This window comes from Scylla paramamosain, chromosome 3 (genome assembly GCF_035594125.1).
Source record: "Scylla paramamosain isolate STU-SP2022 chromosome 3, ASM3559412v1, whole genome shotgun sequence".
Classification (NCBI taxonomy): Eukaryota; Metazoa; Arthropoda; class Malacostraca; order Decapoda; family Portunidae; genus Scylla; species Scylla paramamosain.
The window spans coordinates 11,655,001-11,670,702 of NC_087153.1; the positions used below are offsets into that span (position 1 = coordinate 11,655,001).

The window sequence follows — 15,702 nt, forward strand, 5'->3', positions numbered from 1 at the left end:
GAAATCATACTGACATGATAGCCATATTGAATAAAATGGTAGTACATACAACACAGATATGTCAGAACAGAAGAAACACAAAAGGGGAAGTAACAATGAAATCACGTGTAAACAAAATTGGCCCATGGTGACTAGACATACTCACACTCCCATCTCATCTCACTTAGTTAATATCAATAAACAGTGGTTAAAAAGACTCTACTGGCAAAGTGTGTAGATTTTTCTTGTTTTTTTTCCAGAAATAAATTATAGAAAGATATGCAGTATATAGCTCATGAACACTGAATTTTACTTTATGCAACAGACTTCTGGATATAACAGACCTGCTATGGAACTGAGACTCCATTAAAATGAGAGATTACTGTATGTATTGGGAACCTTGTATGAAATAAGAAATGGTTGACACATCACAGAGGTGTTAAACAGATAATGTTGAAAAATCTCTCATCACTATAACTATGATTGTAAAGGTTATGATTGCTCTCGTAAAACAGACAACAGGTTAGGAAAAACATGTAACAAAAAGCTGACATGAAAATACATTAACCCTGAAGTCATTCATATCAAATTTATAATCTTTAAATAGTTTGCTGTCTTTCTTCTTAGTGAAAATGGGTTTGGATTTTTGCTTTCACATTATCATATGTGAGGTTCCTAAAACTATCCTTCCTCACCATCACTACTTGATAATCTTGTCAGCTCACCAACCACAGTAAAGCACCATAACATTTGAACAAATTTCATAAAGGTATCAACATTTCATATCAATAACAATACCAAACGATATTTGAAAATATTATCTATTCTATTAGAATGATTCTTGCCATGTCACATTATGTATGTTTGTGTTAGTATAGGATGAAAAAAGAGAAAAAAGTATACACATGGAAGATTGTTAAGACACTGCTAGAAATTATACATCATTTAAATGACTCCTCCTGAATGCCTGAGATTGTTTTTATCTCAGCATATGTCTGAGGTATCTAAAGCCCATGGGACATCTGCACCAGTTTACCAGTTTTGAGTTGACCCTGAATCATGAAAGGCATAGGATGATATCCCTCCTCTGCATGATTATAGTGTGAGCAGTACAATATTCACCCATCTAGTGAGTAAATAGAGGAGCTAAAGTCATGTGCTTTATTTTTAAGTGTGAATGTTTAACCAACTCCTAAATTTGAGAGGCAGAGGTGCATCTTAACTCAGCATGCCCTCCCAGTCAGCACATAGCATGGCTATACCACCCCAAGGCTCTGCCAAATAGTGAACAGAGGGCATGAGAGAAGTCACCATGCCACTATTGTGCTAGTTTTTTATGGATCTACCATAAGATAAATGGTAAATGGCAATAACTCAAAATCATGTTTTTGGCACCAATGTCCCTTTGGTTCTATACACCTCATCTGATAAACTGCAAGTTGGATGGCATTTTTTTCTTAATGTTCCCTATGATCCCACTTCTTGGCTGTATAATATGTTAAGTAAGAGCTAAAGAGAAATTATGCATACCATATGCAGAAAAGACTCGAGTGTTGAATGAAAGACAATGATCAAGTTGAAAGGAGTTCCTGGAGTCTGTGATTTGCAAGTAATGGATGGTGAAAGTAGTGAAAGCAGGTCTAACAGATTTGGTGTGTCAAGCAATGGTGAAAGAATGAAATGTGGAAAGGTGGAGGGGATCAAACACAGAATTCTAAGGTGGTTTGGATACAAGGAAAGAATGGCACAACGTGAGATGAACAATAGAGTACACTAGAGCCCCAACAGTCACAACTATTTGGTTAAATGACCCCTTATGTTTAACTAAAGTTAATGAATGGTTCATGTACCATATTTAATACATAAATAAGTGGTGAGTGATTGGTCTCTTCCAAAGATGATGAAGGTTAATATTTCCCACAAAACCTTATGCTATCTTTTGTGTAAAAAAAAAATAAAGAAAGAAAGAAAGAAAAATAAAACAAATAAATAAAAACTTTTACCCAAGGCTGGTGTTGGCCTGGGGACTTCTTCAATCCTTTATTTATTTATTTTATTTTTCCTGTCCTCCAAGTAGTGAAGCATGCAGCATTGATTTGCTTATAAATGTTTTTTTGTGGAGGAGTGGTGACTGACACTGAGCTCAGTTAACTGTAGATAAGTCTAGTAAAGGGGAGGGCAGTCATAGTAATTTTGCCCATAATGTTCTAAACTGGCATAAATCCCTAGTTTGTCTGGACACCTCTGAGGTCTAATGCAGTGTGATGTTTATTACATGTAAAAGCAGAAATGGCAGATCTTTTATCTCATGCTAAATTGAATTCTGTGTTGTTTATGTTTAGAAAACACTACTATGCCACTAAGCCATGAGCCACTATCAAAGCCAGTGCCAATTACTGTGCATGTGTGGCAGAATACAGAAACATCTTGATGATGAAAAAATATGAATTTAATAGCTTTATGATAATAAATCTTTTAACTGGTCTGTGCAGATGTGACACATTCATCATCATGTATGTGTTACCTGCAACGTGAGAGCCCTTGTAATGACAAAAGTTATGTTTGCCCAAGAAATGCCCCAAGTAATGCTGCCTTTAATATGGTGCTAACAGGGTTGAGAAGTTGCCTGGTGTGCAGTGACAGAATTATGCATGCAAGCAATTCATGTGTGAGCTTATACTTCACATTTAAATAAATTTTCCCAGCAGTTAGTTGTTAGATGCTAAAGTTCATGGATGCAGGGGCTCTAGTGTGTGTGTGTGTGTGTGTGTGTGTGTGTGTGTGTGTGTGTGTGTGTGTGTGTGTGTGTGTGTGTGTGTGTGTGTGTGTGTGTGTGTGTGTGTGTGTGTGTGTGTGTGTGTGTGTGTGTGTGTGTGTTTTTATATATATATATATATATATATATATATATATATATATATATATATATATATATATATATATATATATATATATATATATATATATATATATATATATGATAAATGCAGCTGGTGCAAAAGAATGACCTCCAATGAAATAAGAGGAAAGAATGCAGGGGCATGTGAGAGAAAGGGGAGGGACAAGAGAGTGAGGAGATTGGAACTTGCAAGGAAGAAATGCAAGGACAGATATGACAGGAGACTTCTGTCATGGAGGAATTCTTTGGAAAAGGCATCAGATACTGATAGACGGTTACAGAATTTGTTTTCTTATAAACTCCCCCATTTACTTTATATAAGCAATATAAAAAAAAAATATATATGCAATGTGTTCAAAGTTAATGTTGTTGATATATTACAGGAAGATAGCACAGTTGAGCAATAAAAGACACTGGGGGAACATAGATGGTGGATGAGTTCCAAAGGGATGAGTGACCATGTATGAACAATTTACAAGATGATAAAAACAAATGAATACATAAATAAATACACAAATTAAATGAACAAGAACCATGATTTAAATGTCATGTCACTATTCAAGAATAAAAGATCAAACATCCTACGAACAGGAAGCAACATCTCTGAACTACTAAAACTTTAAATTGTATGTAACAATTCTGCACAAAATGTCTACAATTCTACCATAAAAATGTTTGGTTACTACTGTACTTTAAGGCTTCCTTCACAATGCTAATGCAGCATTGCTGTAGAGGGAGGGTTCAGTGAGCGGATAAAGCAAGAAGTACCAGGCAACCAAACCCAGCACATGACAGGCCATCAGTTTGGTGCGCAGGGGGGCGGGGGCCTTCAGCATTTCCTTCACTTCAGGAACACCAATGTGGTTGCAAAATGCATGAACAGCAAATAGAGGAAGAAAGTGCCCTGAAAGAGAAAAAATTAAGTCAGAATACATGATTCATGAGTTAATCTAAAGAAAATTAAGATATCATATGCTAAGAACATGCCAGGAGACCTGCACAGGGTTATGGGGGGTGTACATGGTGGACATGGGTGAAATGAAGGAACACTTTCAGTTAGGGACTGACTGTACCTGGTAATAAGCAATGCCATGTATGCTAAAATTCACTACAAACAAATCAAGGGACGAGAGAAAAACTATAATTTTAACATTATGAGACATGAAATAATTTGTAATATAAGATAATTACCTGTTCTGATAAAGAGAAATGCTGAATAGAAACCAAATACTGATGTATACAAAAACTGGAAACCTGAAAAGATAAAATTAACACTATTGAGTTCCATGAAACATAATCACTGTTACCCTTCATATAACCATGTATGACATCATTAGGACCAAAGATATATCCATAGAAAAAATTAAACAAATTTACTACTTCAAAAAATTTTCACTATCTTAATGAAACTATAAGGAATCAAATGGTTAACATTTTTCAGTTTTGAGAAGCTTTAGATACATATTAATTTTTGCTCATTATGGGAATGAATAGAAAAAGTAAATAAAAATCTGCCCAATATCACAGAGCAGTCTTAGGACAGGCAAAATATTTGCTGATTTTTTTTATTTATTTATTTTTCAATAGTTTTGAATTTGACTGAAAGAAAGCATCTTAGAGGTATACTCAACAAAATGAAACAATAAGCAAACTTATTAATTGAGAACAAAACACTTGGAGATCATACTCACTGGATATGAGGATGACGGCTGGCAGGGTGATCCCAGCATGCAGGCGATCCACGGCATGGTGGAGGTGAGCTGTCACAGGAAGCAAAATCACACAAAGTCAGAAAAAAATGGAAACACACTTAAAACTAATATCTAACAAAAAGAACTGTTACTAAAATTCAAGATATCTTTTGTGGAGGAAAAGACTCATAGGTCATCCAACTCCACAAAATAAGAACATTCAACAAAATTCAGTAAAATAGTCATATGTAAGCAGAACATTTCACACATCTGAAATGCTGCTTCTTACAAAACACAATGATCATACAACTTCACCACTGCACTTTGCTCCTATAGAAGCCACTCACCAACACCAAAGAACAGAGGAGCTACAAAGATGGCCTTCCCTGGGGTGAGGCACTGCAGCAGGATGGGTAACATGCAGGCCCTAAATGTGAATTCTTCAGAGAAAGGAGCAACAAGCTGATTTCTCCACCATATGGGATTTTGTGCTGTATTATACCAGTACAAGGGATCTGAAATATTCATCATTACATTAATATTACTTGCATTTATCAGTATTCTTAAACATACTCTCTCAATTATGTGATAAAAACTTCATAACATCAAAGTTAATTTCATTCCTTTAAGTGACCTGAAACTATCCTCTTTACAAGTGAAACATGAGTTGTCTATTGTTGAGAGAGAGAGAGAGAGAGAGAGAGAGAGAGAGAGAGAGAGAGAGAGAGAGAGAGAGAGGAGAGAGAGAGAGAGAGAGAGAGAGAGAGAGAGAGAGAGAGAGAGAGAGAGAGAGAGAGAGAGAGAGAGAGAGAGAGAGAGAGAGAGAGAGAGAGAGAGAGAGAGAGAGAGAGAGAGAGAGAGAGAGAGAGAGTCTACTTGTCTCAATTACAAGAAGGGAATCATTACAACTATTTGACTTTGGCCACTCTCACCCAAATTACTGAATCAGACCCTAAAAGTCTTCTATTTTCTTATTTTGCCAATTCCATTTAATCCCATCCCAGGTAAATAATGGAGCTTGTTCTGTATATTAAGGGCCTACTGTATATTTAAATCTTTATTCTATTAAGTCATATTTAGTAAATTCTTGTCTGGTTTATTTTCATGCATATCATGGAACATTGCTTTCTTTCTGTTAGTCTCATTATGAAGGGGCAGGGGTAAAATAGTGTATGTCATCAGGCCTTGCTGTATAAGTATGTGGCCAGTTGTGCTATGCCTAAGTTCCTGGGGTGTAGTAGAGTGGTTCATGACATTATCTCTTTCCACTAGGGAACAACAGGGCTAAGAGTGTGAATAATGTGTATATGAGTGTGTGGTACTTTGTCTGGGATGTGAATTGCTGACCTGGTATATACATAGAAAAAAATTTTAATGTAACATTTTATATTTTGAGTGAATTCATCCCAAACCTATCAAACGTACCCATGTACATGCGAAGAGTAGCTGTTACAGGAACAGAGAGATGAGACTGTACAAGGGGACCCAAAAACAGAATGAAGGTAAGGAAAAGAGGCACAACCAATGCCGGGAGAAGGCCTTCCCACCTCAGGCCCATCTGAGCCCATAATGAAACCTGCAATAAAGCAAACACATTGGACAAAGGTTTAACATATTCCTATCACACAACCATACAGTATAGCATGTTATCTTTACATTGATATAAACAGGTTTGTTCAATCTTTTAATAGATCTATTCTTAAGTAACTTTAATTTATTTTTCAATTAATTTATTCTTGCAAGAGTTATTCATTGCATTTTACCTCATCATAGTCTTGATTTCCAAACCATATGACAAATAGTGGTGACACTATTGTCATGAAGAAAACACTGATGCATCGCTTCTTAATTGTAGATGGATGGTCTCTGCAGGAGTTATGACAGGTAGTTAATTCACATTTCATATATTTCTAATTATATAAGCTATATAATACTATATCAATTCAGTCACTACAAAGTATTGAGAAAAAGAAATAAAGCAACACGTATCACAGAAGCTTACAGGCACTCACAACACACCAGCCACGTGTAAACCAAAACAACTAGAATGTAAAACATTTGTGTAAAACCGCATTATGAACTTCAAAGTTTTCAGTTCATTTCTTAAAACTATTTAAATTCTTATCATCCCATGAGGGATAACTTCCTGTAATGATTATCTTTGTGAATATATAAATATAACCATTTTATAATCTTAAAAGACATGAATAAACAAATGAACATATATATACATACATAACTGGAAACCTGTATCCCTAAGTGAACAGACAAATTTCATTGCAATATGAAAAAAGTCTTTCAAACTACACAGAACAATGAACCATTTTGTTATCTGAAGGTTGATGAGACAAATTCAGACAAAAAAGTTATTACACAATGTTCATTGTATACATCAATATCATGAAAACATGTATGCTTGTGTATTTCTTTTACCAGTATCTTGAACAAGGCAACTAAACACTAAAGAACTGAGTACAATCAATAGGACAAGCTACATCCACCAATAATGTTACAGCAGTCATTTAACTTCATGCACCAGCAGAATCAGGAAACACAACAGCACAGTTCATCTTTTCCTTTACAAAATACTATTTCCTATAGTCTTATGGGCATATTTATGAAGGGATTTCCTGAGGGACATGAGCAAGAAACACTGGTCTTAGGAACTCAGTAGAAAATGTGTTCCTCAATGCAGGCAGCTTCCACTGGTGAATCTACTATGTTACTGAAACAAACCCTGAATCCTCATGCCTATCCATCAGTTCAGTGTATCAAATGATTGCTTCCAGGACCTAATCACCTTTTCCCTATGTCCATTATTTATAGTACTTACATTAACTCACAAAGTCAAAAGTTGAATTTCAGAACTGTATGTTTTCTCATATTAGATGCATCAACATGCCAAGCAATGTTCTATCAAATTCTGAGTTACATCTTGAGTAACAAGTAAAGATTATAATGAACTATGCGCACTTAAATAAAATCATATATAAAAATCAGGGTGAGATACATGTAGAGGCAAGAAGATAAAAATAGAATATGTGTTAAATATACAAATAAAAAATTGCACAAATTTGATAATATACCTACAATAATTGTAGGGTAAAGAGGGTATTCAAATTTCACAAAATCCAAGTTTCATAATTTCTTACAAGTAAGATTCCTGTACAGCCTTATCTCAAGCTTTATATGTCTGCTTTAGAAACTTCTAGTTTGCTATTGCTGGATTTCTCAAAATTGGTGCTGATACAGTACTAATCACACACTGACACAATATCTGCCATGGAGTGATATAAAGCCCACGTAATGAATAGTGAGCATGTATTTAAGTTGCCTTATAAGTGTAGCTGAGAGGGGGAGTCACATAGAATGTTGTTGTGACAATGATCTCATGTGTCATAACTACAAAATTATAAGAAGCAGCAGAATACTGTAATATGGAGTAATGTTGATGCTGTAGGAAGAAATTATTTTTTAAACAACTGCTGTAACAGCCTTCCTCTTTCATTCCCTTTCCACAAGATCCAGACACAAGTAAAGATGACAGCATCAATGAGAAAAGGAAAAAGATCGTTTTCCTGCAGACTCTAGAACCCAAGTGGTGACAAGTATCAAAAATATAAATAAATCAATAATAAACTTTAAAGCACAAACTACAGATGTGACTTCCCTCCAACAATGCAGCAGTGAAGATGAAGTCTTGTGTTGCTCCAATCACAATCTTATAAAAATGACCATTCATCTATCAACTCTGTTTCAGTACAACATGACTTAGGCTGATGTCCATGGTCAGATGACACATGCTCTGTGAATCTCCAGGCTTGAACTAGATTGACACTTCTTTCACACAACTGCCCTTTTCCCAAAGAAAATAATAATAAAAAAATAAATAAAAAAAAAACATACACAGAAACACTGAAAATAGCTAAAATAATAAAAAAAAAGGAGAAAATACAAATATAGATCTAAACTTTTACAATTTATAATTACAATGAAAATTTTAAAAATTATTACATGATAAACAAACTAATGATTTACTTAAAATATTTCTATCCATGCAATCTTTTTGCCCACATTCATCTCTTAACTGGATTTTGTTATTCATATACTTTTCTGATTTGCATTATATATATATATATATATATATATATATATATATATATATATATATATATATATATATATATATATATATATATATATATATATATATATATATATATATATATATATATATATATATATATATATATATATATATATATATATATATATATATATATATATATATATATATATATATATATATATATATATATATATTTTTTTTTTTTGCATTATACATGAGTATGTACCTGTATGTACTTTACATACAGATAAGTATACATTCATATCAAAGCAATTGTATAACTTCCAAATGGATGAATCCCATAATGGAGGATAAAATGCTGTGGCCACCATGGCTGTGGGTTGCTTCAGACTTATGTACCTCAGGTGAATGAGTAGTGAGTGAAAAACTAAGAAAAATAAATATAGATGGCTAAAAATATCCAGGCTTGTTGTATGATCAAAGTAAACCAGACAACACTGAGTTCAGCTATTAGGTGTGCAATCATTCTTAAGGTTGAAATTGCCACTTGGTAGAGCATGGCATAAAATTTACAGCATGCAGGAACTAAAACAGCCAAAGGGCTAAGACCACAGCGAACAAACCTCCACATACCTTATTCTGAAAATAACACATGGGACGGTTGACGACCCAGAAAGAGAGGATATGAGTATGAATTGCAGTTTCATTTTACTATTACACCCACAGCACTGGGAAGGAAAGCTCCTGGCATTCAACATTCTTTGAGCAAACCAATTTTTAAACTACTTTCTCTGAAATCACTAAGTTTTTGCATATACATTTTTAAATACTAGTTTACATCAGGTAGCAGGTCCTGCCTGCCATAGTGATCCCCATCACCTGCTGCCTGCTGGGCAAAGGGGGGAGGAAGTGAAGGAAGAGGAGGACGAGGAAGAAGGGGATGAGAATGAGGATGAGGAGGAAGAAAGCCCAAGAAGCTGAACTTGTAATGTGGCATGTTCATTTAGGTTAAGTTACATTCAAATATGCTATATTTCATTTGGTAAAGTTATGCTCAGATAAGTTTTAATGTTATTTTTATTAATATAACATTAAGTTTCTGATGTAATTAATCCTCTTATGCATAAGTCTGCAGTTTCATGCAATAAGCAGGATGCAGGTATGGCTTAAATGCCTTAAATGTTACTATTAAGAGAATTTCAAATCCTACCTTGGTATTATTTTATTTCTTCACTATAATGCTCTAGAGAAATCAGAAAGTTATTTATCATTATTGGATGAAATTTTAGGAAGTTTCACAAGATAAGTTTTCGTTGGAATCTAATAATAATTCAGATGACTGTTTGCAGGAGCTGTCTCACCCTGGTACTGAGTGATATAAACATACAATGTTGTACTGTGATGTGAGGACTTTGTTAGTCATGATGGTAAGTTATTTCATTGTATCTATACAGCCTTTGACAAACAGTATGATGCTACTGCTCCAAGTAACCAACTGCTAGTGTTCATGAGATACATGTTTATTTACCTAATATTTTTCAAGATTGCCTCTGACACCATCTTATTAGTTTGTCATCAGCTACCATCATGGTAAATATCATCTTGCACGATTAGTTGGCATGATTTTGAAAAGAAGTGCAACAGTTAGGAAACAATCAGCTGGATTAATTTCTGAAGAATCCTCATTACCTGGCGAAGAAATTGACAATCAGTTTTATCTCCAGATCTCAATTTTGAAGATATTTGTGCATTGGAATAAGGACAAAAAAGAAAGTAGAAGTGTAGTGACTGAGAACACAAAGGCCCCGAAAATTAACTTGGGACCTGATGATCATTATGGTCCCAATATTTACAGTGCTGTCCATCTGTTCATCCACTGGTAAATTTTTTAGTGTTGTTATTGTAATGACCCACACACTGAACCCTCACAATCCTGCTTTAGGATGGAGTGCACTTCAAGCTCAATGAGTTATGTGGTAGGCTTTCATGCTCGGAGTCCTGCGTCTGATTCCCTACAATGCACCCTTCTCCAAAACCCGAGATTTATTTCTGCTTCTAGATCAAGTGTTCAATATCTCTATGAACTGAGCATGTTATGGTTACACATTAGCTTGAGGCGATACGAGTGGAAACATTCCAATTTGAGGTGATACATTACAAATTACCTAAGAAGATCATTACAGAAGCATTGTATGAAACTGCAGTTTTAGCATTATGTATGGCTACAGAACTGAGGCAGCTATGAAGCTATTAGTATCTTGAACGAGCATCCAATTACATCAAAACATTCCAGTTTATCATAAGAAAACAGTTTCATTAACCGGAGTGCTGAGGGTGTAACTGTGATAAAATTTACCTACATTGCAAGTGTTCTGGACTCAAGACCTCATCCCACTTTACAGAACCACAGGGAACAGGACAAGTAGCACTCAACACCATGAGAATATTACCCCGAGTATCAAATCATGTGAGAACAGACATAGGTAGTGACTGCATGCTGCACAGGACCTACGTGAGGACCCTACATAAGGACCCAACACTCCAGCCCTGACAACCTACTCCCTGTCCCCCACTTAAGATACAAGGGCAAGGGAGGCTAAACAGATGAGCCCTAACCCCTTACCTTCCCTGAGTGGCATTCCAGACGTATAGACTCCCGACGTAGAGGACTGACAGCAGGAAGCAGACGAAGATCTCCTTGAGGCACCACCCACTCATGGTGATAGAGGCGCAGCAGCTCTCAGCTCGCCGCCGCCTCGTCTGTCTGTTTACTTCGCGCGATACTCACCCTCTCTCCCTCCCTCCCTCCCTTTCTCTCTTGCCAAGAAAGATATACAGAATGGTGCTCCTACTTTCACTTTCTCTCTCTGTCTATATCTCATTAACTTTCTCTATTTTTTATTTATTTATTTCTTATTTTTTATTTTACGTTCGCTCATTCATTCGCTCAGTCACTTGCTCTCTTGCTCCTTTACTTACATTCATTACTTTATACTCTCTCTCTCTCTCTCTCTCTCTCTCTCTCTAGTGTTATTTTCGGAGCCTGCAGCAAACGTGGCCTCTTGAGTGAAAGGACTGAGAGGTCTAATTGTTATTCTGTTACAGGACAGTTAGCCTTGCATGAGGAATCAAGAGTCTCAAATATTTACACCAGCTGCTTCTCTAATGAGGCAAACATCCTTACTGGTGGTTCATTATACAAGAGCTGCTGTTCACCAGTTACATGCATACAATAGGTTAGTGCAAATGTAGTCCATCCCTTGCAGCACACGAAGTTTTTCACTCCCTTGTGCCTCAGAGAATACAAAGCTTCTGTATTTCCTCCGATCTGACTTGAACTCTTTTAAGAGGAAAATTTCAAGGCACTTTTTCCTCATGATTTTGGATGATCTTTTTGATTACTCTTTGGGGATTAACACTTTTAGTAAGCTTTTTTTCTTTCTGTAAACCTAACAGTAGAAAGAAAGGGTGGGAGGGGGGAAGAAAAAGGCCTCTCGTTTTTCAGCCGCAGTCTAGATCAGCATCACGATCTCGTGGTCCCTCTATCCATCCACCATATGAAGAAGTTCTCGTTGGAATGAACACTCCATCCGAAGCCTTTGGAATGTGCTATTAATGGCTTGCTAACCAGTGATCTCCGTCAATTTGCGGTCTGTTAGCCTGTCTTCCCTACATGTTTTAGATTTCTGCAAAGTAGCAGCCAGCTGGATTCCACTTTTTTTTTTTTCCCGCACAGAGTTGGTCACGCGACAGACTCAAGTCACAGCGATTCCAGCATTTTTTTTTTTTTTTTTTTTTTTTTTAGATTGACGTCGGACTGAACTTTCCGCTCCGCCCCTATCTAGTTACTATGGGACTGGCAACCCGGGGCGGTGCTCACTCTGGCTCCGAAACTTTCTGTCATATGGATGAGAGTGAGCACTTCGTTGCCAGTAGTGACAATCCTCTGTTGCCAGTCCTCTGGTGAGCCAAGTAGGTTAAAAGTATCCTGTTTCTGACCCCACACCATGGAGACGATGTAGTCTCGCGGTGCACTTGAGGTGAACACATAAGTTCCGGACCCAAAGTGATACCAAAAATGCTACTTATCTTTCGTGCTGATGCCAGTGACAGGCTGACATCTCTTCGTGTTCATGAACGTAAAAATACAAGAAAATGAGTGGTAGGATAATGCAAATTCATGCCAGGAAGATATCGTCATCGAGTTTCGTGACGAATCCTACATCTAAACTTGTTTAACATCCTCATTATACTTGGGATTTTTCCACTAACGCCTTGTTCCTAGTGTCATATGCCCTGGCTGTCAGCGAATCTTTAACACCTACCGCCTTGAACACGCCTCTCTACAGTACAGGCTGAGACGGACAGGAGCGGGCATAAAGTAGTGGAGAGTCTTCCCAGTGACCTTGCGGTGCTCTCGTACACTCATTAGGTTTTTGATTTGTGACACGGAGAACCTTTCGCCAGTAGCTCTATCTTAACTCCGTATATGAATGAAGTGAGTTGATGAACGATAAAAATGGACGAAGAATGATGATATACAAAGTCTACTCCCTAATGGTATAATGACTAGTAGATAAATTGACTATCAAAGAAAAAAAAAAAAAACGCTGTACAAAACTCAATTTCTTCCTTAGCATAACATCACAAAACACAAGACTTGAAATGGACTCGTTTTATGAGATCTTCCTCATCTACTTGAGGTACTTGTACTTATTGCTGCTCGCTAATGGTATGACGAGTAAAAAAATAAATGGACCCTCCTTATCAAAAAAACACTGAACAAAAACTCAAATTGTTCCTTAGCATAAGATCACAAAAGAACAAAAGACTTGAAACGGACTCGCCTTACGAGATCTTCCTCCTTTTCTTGAGGTACTTGTACTTATTGCGGATTTTCTCAGTGGACCATTCATCGTAGAATGGGTTTTGATTTGTCATGTGGCATTTAACCTCTCGCCATACCACGGCATGCTGCGATTTCCTTTTGCTTCTATCGCACGCCTTAATTGCAATGTTTACGTCGCTCCAAAACGTGTTTGCTGGAGCCTTAGGGGTCATGCTCGCCTCACAGCCCCGGGCACATCGATCATCTTCTGGTTGAGTTTCAGTTGAGGCAGCGGAGATTATGTTCCTGCAATAGATGAGTATAATAGTTGATTCACATTGAAAACAGTTTCCTAGCACTAACAGTATGGTAGACAGTGCAAGTTTGTCTCCTTACATGTCATCTGTCTCCCTCCCGTAAATGTTGATGGAGGCACGTGACAGCTAACTTCTAAAACAGGAACAAGAAATTGAGACTCATTGGAATCAGAAAAAAAATCCAGCTCTTGAATATAGGCAGAATTATAGATACTTACATCTCCTTTAGCACATCTCCGGTGATGGATGTTGATCCTCGGGAGAAGACACTCCTGAAATAATAAGAAGACTTATGCTCCACTGAAAATATGATGAATGATTAGTCTTAGAGTACAGACAACATAAAAATGCATATACTTACAACTCCTCCACAGGATCTGACTGAGGTCTCTGGGGCGTCGCAGGGCGCACAAACTCTTCACCACCCTCAGCCTCAGATGCCGCCTCCACAAACTCTTCACCACCCTCAGCCTTAGATGCCGCTTCCACAAACTCTTCACCACCCTCAGCCTCAGATGACACCTCCTTCCTCGCTTGCTCCTCCTCTGCAGAAGCCTCTACTGTCGGTACTTTTCTCTTCTGCTTTCCCCCTGGAGCTGCATGTTGTCTCAACTGTGACAGTCTGTCGATCACAGTTTTGCCGGTTCCAATTTTCTCTGAGAATTCGTAGTACCGGCTGGCCGTCTCAAGGGAATGGCCGCACTGCGTGGCAACTTTAAGCCTCCAAGAAGGGTCATCCGATGTTTGCCACAGTGCTGTTATTTGCGTCCTTCGCAGTATTCTTGAGTTGATTTTTATTTCTTTTCCGGCCCTTTGGACAGTCTTTCTTATCATCCGTCCAATATTTGAAAGTGAAAGCTTCTCACAACATTCGTCAGAGCTGCGACCCACGAAAACAAAGCAGTCTGGGGAGGAGCAGGCTGAGGCGAGGGGTCTAAAGTACTTTACGTAGGCCTCAAGTGCCTTAGCTTCATTTTCAGAAAGAAAAAGTAGGGCAGGCCCCTGTTGGGCAGTCTTGTGATTGGCAATTCTGACTATGTAGAAGTCAGTCTGCTGCTGCATCTCTGAATATTCAGAAAGAGTGAACTCTGCGAATTCCATGGCTCGCCTTAGCGACTTTGTCATCAGTACCAATATGAGGACATCTCTAAGGCTGGTGAAGTCAGACAAACTGCTCGGTCGGCAGTTGGAGTCATCCAGACTTTTCACTGCATTTTCCAATGTGGCAGTGATGTACGGCGCCTTCAGGATACTTTCTACAACGTTAAGCTTGACGTTTTCCCGTTCCTTTTTACGTCTTGCCCTGAATGATTGTTTTTTCTCCTCCTTCTTGTACTTCACTGAAAAAGTAGAGAAGAATAATTAAGTGGACACCATTATATTTCAATAATATTCAAAACGAAGACTCAAATAGCAATACGTACTAGTAATTATCCTCAGTTTCCTGGTGGCCTGACGCTTCTCATCTTCGGAGATTTGAAACGTTTCATTTGTGGTTATTGCCATAAACTCTATGGCCCGAGTACAAGCAAACACAATTTTGCGCTTATAGTTTGCACTCAAAACGTCTCTTTTTAAAGTAAAGAGCCCTGGTGGATCCTCGTTGTCCACTTCTGTAAGAAACTGGACAATTTTACACCCACTTAGGTTAGAATCAGAGTCATTGAGCAGGCTAGAGCTGACTATGTCTCCAACCATTCTCAGCTGAGCTGTGATGGTGGTTTTCGCTAGAGGTGTACAGTTTTTCAAGTATTTCTCAAATTCATTGAGAAATACCGTCAATCCATCTATGGAGGAGATCTGCACTCTAGTTGGGCCTTCCTTCACGGTCTCACTAGATTCAGGATGCATAAGGGGTGACTCCTTCCTAATCTTTTCATAAAAGCTTGTCCCCCTCT

The 15,702-nt window shown here is 37.4% G+C and overlaps 1 protein-coding gene across 1 annotated transcript in view; it reads right to left on the minus strand.

Annotated features, from left to right (window-relative positions):
* Nucleotides 1–11,456, minus strand: part of LOC135090317 (CAAX prenyl protease 2-like) — a 12,337-nt gene extending 881 nt beyond the window's left edge. Inside the window, exons 1-7 of the mRNA XM_063987034.1 lie at nucleotides 11,283–11,456; nucleotides 6,333–6,435; nucleotides 5,995–6,145; nucleotides 4,917–5,084; nucleotides 4,570–4,638; nucleotides 4,070–4,132; nucleotides 1–3,782 (exon numbers count right to left, since the gene is read on the minus strand). The exon at nucleotides 1–3,782 is cut by the window's left edge and continues 881 nt beyond it. Of these exons, the coding sequence (XP_063843104.1) occupies nucleotides 3,583–3,782; nucleotides 4,070–4,132; nucleotides 4,570–4,638; nucleotides 4,917–5,084; nucleotides 5,995–6,145; nucleotides 6,333–6,435; nucleotides 11,283–11,377 (849 nt within the window). The 5' untranslated portion in view covers nucleotides 11,378–11,456 and the 3' untranslated portion in view covers nucleotides 1–3,582. The remainder of the gene's footprint in view (nucleotides 3,783–4,069; nucleotides 4,133–4,569; nucleotides 4,639–4,916; nucleotides 5,085–5,994; nucleotides 6,146–6,332; nucleotides 6,436–11,282) is intronic.
* Between the last annotated feature and the right edge of the window lie 4,246 nt (nucleotides 11,457–15,702).